The 8,700-nt window shown below is 36.0% G+C and overlaps 1 protein-coding gene and 1 pseudogene across 1 annotated transcript; both read right to left on the bottom strand.

Moving 5' to 3' along the window:
• Window positions 1–757: 757 nt before the first annotated feature.
• On the bottom strand, window positions 758–2,268 carry LOC109113178 (annotated as a pseudogene).
• A 5,415-nt stretch (window positions 2,269–7,683) lies between these two features.
• LOC122144609 (trace amine-associated receptor 2-like) lies at window positions 7,684–8,700 on the bottom strand. Its single transcript, XM_042755636.1, has one exon. It carries the CDS (start codon window positions 8,698–8,700, stop codon window positions 7,684–7,686), a length of 1,017 nt encoding a protein of 338 aa, XP_042611570.1.

Here is an 8,700-nt window from a genome sequence, read left to right as displayed (position 1 = left end):
ACTGTATATATAGAGTACAATTAGATATCCAATTGTAATTTAATATTTTGCTGTAATTGATCACACTTTTTGAACTTCCATATATGTCACTCAGTCGTACTGTACACATACACACCAGTTATGATGCAATGCTTGTTTTATGCCAACAACAGTACCCAGGGGACTTATGATAATTTCTCACTTTTAATGACAGTGTGATTCTCAAAGGTGAGCAACTCTCACTGTTAAGTCATAATCATCTACGTTTATGAAACAGAGTCCCAGAGTGGTTTACTGTCACATCAATCTCACAATCTCTTACAATCTCACATCAAATTAACCCAATTTACTTTAACATGAAACACATAATACAGTATTAGTAGTCATTAACTTAATAGCATAATAGACTATTTTTTATATTTATTTATATAACAAAAAAGGGTTAATTTTTTTTTTTTTTTTTTTTTTTTACTTAAAATGTAAGAGATATTTGGTCGTGAATCACAAACAACAACAACAAAAACTATGCTTTTCTTCCTGATAAAAGAACATACAGACATTTACTTCCATATCTGAGAACAACGTCTTTATTTTACATATAATTTAGAAACCATTGTTGAGGTATTGGTACAAAATTATTTACATTTGCTTACATCTAATACATTAAAAAAGACTGGAGGCCCCATCAACATGCTTAGGATGAGCCAAAATAGATATTTTTATTACAGTGTTCAAGAAAAATGTTGAATAAGCAAAATATTTAATCATGTTTGGACTAACGGGTGTTAAAATGCATTACAATAAAATAGTCTTTGTTATTAAATCTTAGAAATGCGCACAGTGTTTACTCATGTGTACATTATAATAAAAGTAGGACAATATTCATTCTGGATGAAAAATAAATATTGTCATTAAACCTTAACGTGCAAAAAAATGTATTCATGCATATATTAGGTATTTCATTAAAAGATAAAATTGTGTGGTAAAGCTGATATAAATTCATATTCATTGAAATGTCAAGGTGTGTGACTTACTGATGCCACAGATATAAGTGGATATGAGTATCTTAAAGGCCTTCTGAAAGCGGGGATAGAAAAAGCCATAGATCAAGGGGTTACAAGTGGAGTTAAAATATCCAAACCAAACCAAAGCATCAAAACATCAACAGGAGTAACAAAATTAAGGAAAGGGTCAATAGCAGTGGCAGTAAAAAAAGGCAGCCAGCAGAGATAAAAAACACCCATGACAATGGCCAGAGTTTTAGCTGCTCTGCTTCTCTCTCTGTGAAGAGGTTTGGCAATTACTGCCTACAGTGGGGGCAACAGACACTTTCTCTGACAGGACTTTGACATGTTTTTTCACAACATTGAAGATGCTCATGTACAGAGAACTCATGATAGTTCCTGGAATCAGAAACACAAAAAAGTGCACAAATTAAGCCCCATTCTTTGTTAAAAAACAAAACACAGCCACCAAAAACAAGAAATCTGCAATATAAGTTCCTCTAAACCAACATTGTTTACCCCCGGTAAACACAACAGAAAAGCTGTACACAAAATGAAAACAGCCATGTGAAGGTAATAAATACAGTCACAGTGTTGTTTGTGACCCTCATTCTGTATCTTAGAGGGTCACAAATGGCCCAGTACCTGTCAACAGCAATTAAAACTGAGATGCAATATGGAAGAGATGCTGAAAAGTCATGTCTAAACTAGAATGCACTTTACACACAACATCTCCCAGATACCAGCAGCCTTCAACAGATCGCACCATACTGTACGGCGTGACCAAAGAGCCCAGCAGACAGTCGCAAGCTGCCAGCGACTGAACGATCAGATGAGTTGGAGACTGAAGCTGTTTGAAGTGAGAGATGGAGATGATGATCAGCAGGTTCCCAAAAACTGTTGTGAGGATCATCAGCAGCATGCATGAAAACGTACATCACCACTTTAAGGACGGTAAGTCGATGAGCACTGGGACAGGAGTCCGGTCGGTCTCGTGTGGATAGCAGAGAAACACATTCTCAATATCAGTTTCATTTGCAATCATCACGTCTCCTTCAAATAGTGACTGATGTGCAAAACTGAAACACAATATTTGTTTGGTAAATGTAAAAAGCCACTCAAATATTGACCAGATTGTGCCTAGAATTATTTCATAAATAATGACATGGTAAAGACAAATATGCAAAGAAAGATTAATATAAATACAGTACATGCCCACTCAATTTAATATGTTAAATGGACTCAGGCTTGTCAATATATACTCTGAGATTCAAGTTAACCCTCCTACATCTGTCAGCGTTACCCCATAGTTACAAAAAAAAACACAGGTGATAAAAAAAAATAGAAATCAACCCTAGAATGCAAGGAATTTATACTTTAAATAGTTATTACTTATTGTTTGAAATAAAGAAATAAAGAAATAATTAGGTGGGAGGAAAAATTATATTTCAGTATTTTGTTTTGTGAGGAAAAACAATATTCCTGTGCTTTTTCAAGCAAATATAAAATTTCTTGGGGGAACGCAATATTTTGTAAGTGAACAAAAGTTTTCAAGCAAAAAATTGCCGCTTACCTTTATTTTTATTTGTTAGAATAGAACTCAATATTTTAACTAATTACAAAATCCGAGTAATCAGAGTCTACTGATTAATCAGTGAAATAATCGACAATTAGTCGATTAATCATACTAATAATTTGTTAGATTAATCGATTATCAAAATAATCGTTTGTTGCAGCCCTACTTCAAACAGACTTTTATTGTAAGATATGGACCCGACAGTAATAACACAACATGTAAGTAACAATGTTCATTCTAATGCCTAATCTCTGATCAGTGATTTCTGTTAAGTAATGATTCATGTGCAGTTCATGTTCTTTGTCTCAAAATCATTTATAGCTGTTTATGTGTCAGTAAATCAAGCCAGTGACTAAACAGTCAACTACACATTCTCTCTTATTTTAATTTGTGATTAAATTATATACAGAAATCATACAAAGAACGCTCCATTTATGATGGCTGGAGCTGTCAATGACACAGCACAAGATTATAATCAATGATGCAGAATACACTGCACAGTAAAGTCTTATATACATCATGTTTGCACTGTTAGTTAAGATAAAAGCATTCGTGAGAGTGCAGAACTCGAGTTGCAATGTCGAGATCACTGCATTCAAGTGCTCAGCAGTCTGTCATGGGGTACAATAAATCTTTCATGTAACCAGAGTAGATCTAAAAATAATGCTAATCAGCACTTTTCACAATTATTTAATTTCGACAGCTATAATAGTAAAAACATAGAAAAAGTTTTCAAGAGAGCTCCACATCTAATACTTATTTAATATGTGAAGATGTTAGCCAATCAGCAGTGGGCATTCACAACAATTCTCTCAGCAGACACATCAGGGTAGAAAATGGCCTTTTATTTCTAAATTGACCATTTTGATTAAACAATCATACCAACATTACAAGTGCACCTCAAGAAACATTCTGAAAAAATAACAATTCATGACCCCTTTAAGCCTCATTCACACTGCAAAATGACTCTTGCTTCATACTGCTAAAGACCTGTTCACATCGCCATTGACACACACGGCGACAAAACAACATGATTCTATTAATTTCAGTGGAGAGCTAGTGATTTCCAGTGGTAGTGTTCACATTAAAACCGCTTTTTTTTTTTTTTGTCAAATTCGAATGACGTTTTAAAAGTGTTTGGTAGTATGAGTGAGTTTAATTTGTAGAGTTGTAGATCGTTCATCTGGTTAATGGCTAATTTTAGCTATCAAGACACTGCAAGTCTTAATGCACATATCCGATCTTTTGACCATATCCAATTTTTTGGCCCACCTGTTTACATTCACTTTAGACATGATTGGTATACAATATCAGTGTTTAAATTCATTCCCGCCCAAAAATTATTGTCTGCAGCTATTGCTATATTGCTATATATTTGCTATGCACATGGTAGACTCTTGGGTTTTGAATGGCCGTCCTATTAAAATTAAAGTCATGCCATATTAAAGTGTTTTTAAGCCATTCAAGTGTGAGACAGCACAGAATATATTTCACTGCGGTACTTACACGCTGTGATAGACCTTTTCTGAAAAAGATTGAAATGTGTTACTGTTGTGATGGATCATTTCTGTTTGCGCTGCCACACACACACACACAAAGCCACAGCTCGGCTCGGAAAGCACATGAGTAAGGGCTACCAAACTGAGCGTTCTTTCGCGCCTTCATCAACAAATGCACACACAGATCGTCAGAATGACAGTCTTGAGGAGTATCCATGTAAACGAGTATTGTTTCCGATCTGCACATTTACCCCAAACCAGCAGGTTCACAACTTTCTTCAACCCCTAATAGGTCCTACTGCTCGGCCCCATCGCCTTATATGCTCTAATGCATAGGCAATTGCACTTATTATGGACTTTACCCCAAACCAGCAGGTTCACAACTTTCTTCAACCCCTAATAGGTCCTACTGCTCGGCCTCATCTCTGTATATGCTCTTATACATAAGCAGTTGCACTTATTATGGACTTAACAGTGCTTTCAAGGTCATCTTCCTCCATTTCAAAACAAGCGTGTGTTCAAAATGTAAGGAAATGCTTATATTACTGCACTGGCCATCGGAGCAAACCAACCCCGTGACATCACACACAGTGGTACTGAAAGATGGCGGCGCCCTTGCTCCAAGGTATCGAGGTGAAGAGGACGATATCCGCTTCATCATGACTGGGGCTATTCCGTGCTGGTTGCTGAGGAAATACATCAACTTTGCACTTTGAATCGCCGGATCGGCTTTCACTGTGGACGAAGCGGAGTCTAGCCCGAGGTCGTCACATGTGGTTGCTGCAAGACCAAGGTACGCTCCTTTGTAGAATCCCCCTGCCGCACCGTTTTCAAGCTGCCCGCCTCTGCTCACTCAAGCTGGCCGTGGCTCATTCTAGACTGCGGCTCACTCTAGACCTCCGGTCTATGCTACTTTGTTTTTGCCTTCCAAAACGCTGTTTCGTTGAGAAAGCGAAACTACTTTGTTTTTGCCTTCCAAAAGAAGACACGACTAGAAATCATGTTTATATTACGTTTATAATGGGTTTTATGTTAATCCGGACAAAACATGGGCTAGACAAGGCTTCACAATATGTTAAGCTTTGTAACATTTCCGTCACACGCTTTAGGCATTCGGCCAATCACAACACACTGGATAGCTGGCCAATCACTGCACACCTCGCTTTTCAGACCGATGAGCCTTGTAAAAATTGACACGTTTCAGAAAGGCAGGGTATAGAGGAGAAACAATAATGTACAGAATGTGGAAAATAATGTGTTTTTAAACCTTAAACCGCATAAACATTAATGAAATTTCATTAATGAAATTTTATTAATTTCATTACACCAAATACACATTAATTTCATTACACCAAATACACAAAATAATGTTCTTTTTAGCAGCATCATATTACCCCTTTAAGGTTTTGAAAATGTGTTTGAAAAAAGCCACTGTGCAGGTTTCTCTTTGTGCGGTTTGGTTAGCAGTGACTGAAACGCAGCTTTACACACAACTGTCAGTCTGCATGGAGAGGATCTTGAGACTCCAGTAGCTTCAAACACCTGTCTGCTGCTCAGCAGTGCCTTTTTTACAGCTGGCATTACAATACAGTTCATTTGTTTGACAGAACTTTCCTTAATAAATCTTTATCTGACCAAGATCTTCTGTGCTCTAAGTCACTCACAAATCTTTTGAAAGTATATAAAAAAAATCTGAAAGACATTGCATTGTTTCATAATTTTCAACTAGAAATTTATCTTCCTTCATAACCATAAAAAATAACTAACTAGACTTTTTTAAAAACCCACTAAAACAACTAAAAGTTGGGTTTCCATTTACCTAAGAAGACCTGGCAAACCTGTCTGAGATTGAGACCAGTTATCTAAAAAGATGTGAAAAACAACACAAACAAATATCTGACTCTTTATTATACCAAAATCCTATAATCCGCAGTGTATAAAGTGGGGCAATTCCAACTTTGCAAGGATAGTCTGGCACTTCTGACGCACAGCCTGTATGTACGTTTTCATATTAAAAAAAATATGCAACCGACAAATTTTGAGCAGTGTAGAGTAGCGCTTGTTGTTTGTCGTTTCTCCGATCACAAATGCAGACATGTTTTTATGTCTACGCAGCGCGATATGCAACACAACATGTAAAAAGACAGTATAAATCATTATAATCTGTAATCACGTCCCCACTGGATGCAACAAATGCCTTGTTTGTAATGGTTTTTTATTGGTTTTGTCTTGTCGCTCCGGGACACGGCATCACAGTACATTAAGTGGCGTAACATTTCTGTCACACGCTTAAGGTATTCGGCCAATCACAACACACTGGATAGCTGGACAATCAGCATACACCTTGATTTTCAGAACGATAAACTTTGTAAAAATCAATGTGTTTCAGTAAGGCGGGTCATAGAGGAGCAACAGTAATATACAGTATGTGGAAAATAATGTGTTTTGTTTTTACCTTAAACCACATAAACACATTATAAAATAATGTTCTTTTTAGCAACATCATATGACCTCTTTAAAAATCATATTGTGAAATCAGTATCGTGAGTCGTATCGCATCATGAGTTGAGTAAAATCATTGCACCCCTAGTAGTGTGCAAACTCTACATGGAGATGTTTAGATAACTATAAATGGATTCACGCATTCATGTTTTTCAAAATATTTAGCTGATAGATCTCAATTTAAATGCTTCAGTTTGTATTTTATTCTATTCTATTCTGTTCTATTCTATTCTATTCTATTCTATTCTATCAGTTTAAATGCTTCAGTTCGTTTTTTATATTATATTATATTCCTAATAAATAACTGACCTCAAAGGGGGACTTTATGAGCAATAAATAAACATTTAATTTTTGATGGTTGAAAATATTAAAACATAATAAAAGTAAGCTGATGGTTTTAGACATGCAAAAACACATTATGGTTGTCCCAAACCATCTCACTGTCACCTCTTCATTTTTCATTATATTATGTTATATTATATTTGTAAAAAATTTAACTGTTCTACATGAGATCTTTTTTTATGATTTTTGAATAGAATTTATTGGGAAGTAACACAGCGCAGCAAAAAAAAAAAAAAATTTTTCTCAAGCAAGCTAAAATGTGGATCATTTAGTTATAGCAAGAGTCAAATAAAAAATAAATAGCACAATAATGTTAAAAGTTAACTTTCAGATTGTAACTGGCTTCCTGTCAATCATTTTCTCTCTTTTCAGTTTTTAAACAGAAGATATAAGTGTGACTAGGTCAGTCCATTTGAAGATACTTCCCTTAATCATCAGGATCTTCTTCAGGAAATTTAAAGCAAACAAACTGCCAAAATATGACATTTTCTAAAGGGAGACACACTGTGATCAAAAGAGTTGAATGTAATAAAAAGCAATTTATAATGTTAATTTCAGAAAAAATGCATGCTATTTGGGTTTATTATAATTGAAAAATATTTTGAACATTGTACAAACCCTGCATGTGTGCCCCTCTTTTCCACCAGATTACTAAAAATATTAAGATCATTGCTTCAAGTTAAACTCATTTGCAAAATTGTTTCAGCATTTATGAAATAAAAATAATTACATAAAAAATAAATATTTATTGTGATGCCTGAAATAAGTGTGAGAGCAGTATTCATTCAAATATCAAGGTGTTAGAATGCTTGTTGCCACAGATATAAGTGGATATGAGAATCTTAAAGGCCTTCTGAAAACAAGGGTAGAAAAATTCCAAAATCAGTGGGTTACAAGTGGAATTGAAATATGCAAACCAAAACAAAGCATCAAAAACAACAGCCGGGGTCCAAAAATTTAAAAAAGGGTCGAGAGCAGCAGCAGTAAAATATGGCAGCCAACATAACAAAAAAACACCCACGACAATGGCCAGAGTTTTAGCTGCTTTTCTCTCTCTGTGAGCAGAGCTTTGGCTCTTCATCCCTCCAGTCACTCTCTCTGACATAACCTTTGCATGTTTTTGTGCAACATAGAATATTTTTAAATACAGAGAGCACATGATCATCCCGGGAAGGAAAAATGTGAGAATTGGACATACAATACCCCACTGTTTGTTGAAAAACACAACACAACTTCCCACACAGTAAGTCTGCAATATAAGCATCTCCAGTCCATCTGCAGTTATCCCTGAAAACACAACAGAAAAGCTGTACACAAATGAAAACAGCCATATGAAGATAATAAATGCAGTCACAGTGTTGTTTGTGACCCTCATTCTGTATCTTAGAGGGTCACAAATGGCCATGTACCTGTCGACAGATACTAAACTGAGATGCAGTATTGAGGAGATACAGAAGCTCATGTCTAAACTAGAATGCACTTCACAAACAAAATCCCCCAGATACCAGCAGCCTTCAACAGATCGCACCATGCTGTACGGCATGACCAAAGAGCCCAGGAGACAGTCGCTGGCAGCCAGAGAGCGAACGATCAGATGAGTTGGAGACTGAAGCTGTTTGAAGTAAGAGATGGAGATGATGATCAGCAGATTCCCAAAAACTGTTGTGAGGATCATCAGCACCATTAAAACATACATCGCCCCTTTAACAACAGTAAGACGATGCAATTTCAGACAGGAGTCTGGCCGGAGTGGATAGCAGAGAAACATATTCTCAGTTTGAGTATCATTTGAAGTCAT

The sequence above is a fragment of the Cyprinus carpio genome, unplaced genomic scaffold (assembly GCF_018340385.1).
Source record: "Cyprinus carpio isolate SPL01 unplaced genomic scaffold, ASM1834038v1 S000006738, whole genome shotgun sequence".
Lineage (NCBI taxonomy): Eukaryota > Metazoa > Chordata > Actinopteri > Cypriniformes > Cyprinidae > Cyprinus > Cyprinus carpio.
The sequence above is the reverse complement of the archived record's forward strand: the minus strand, read 5'-3'. Positions and strand labels throughout refer to the sequence as shown.

Coding starts and splice junctions, on each gene's coding strand:
- LOC122144609 (XM_042755636.1), bottom strand. CDS start 8,700: ATGACTTCAAATGATACTCAAACTGAGAATATGTTTCTCTGCTATCCA.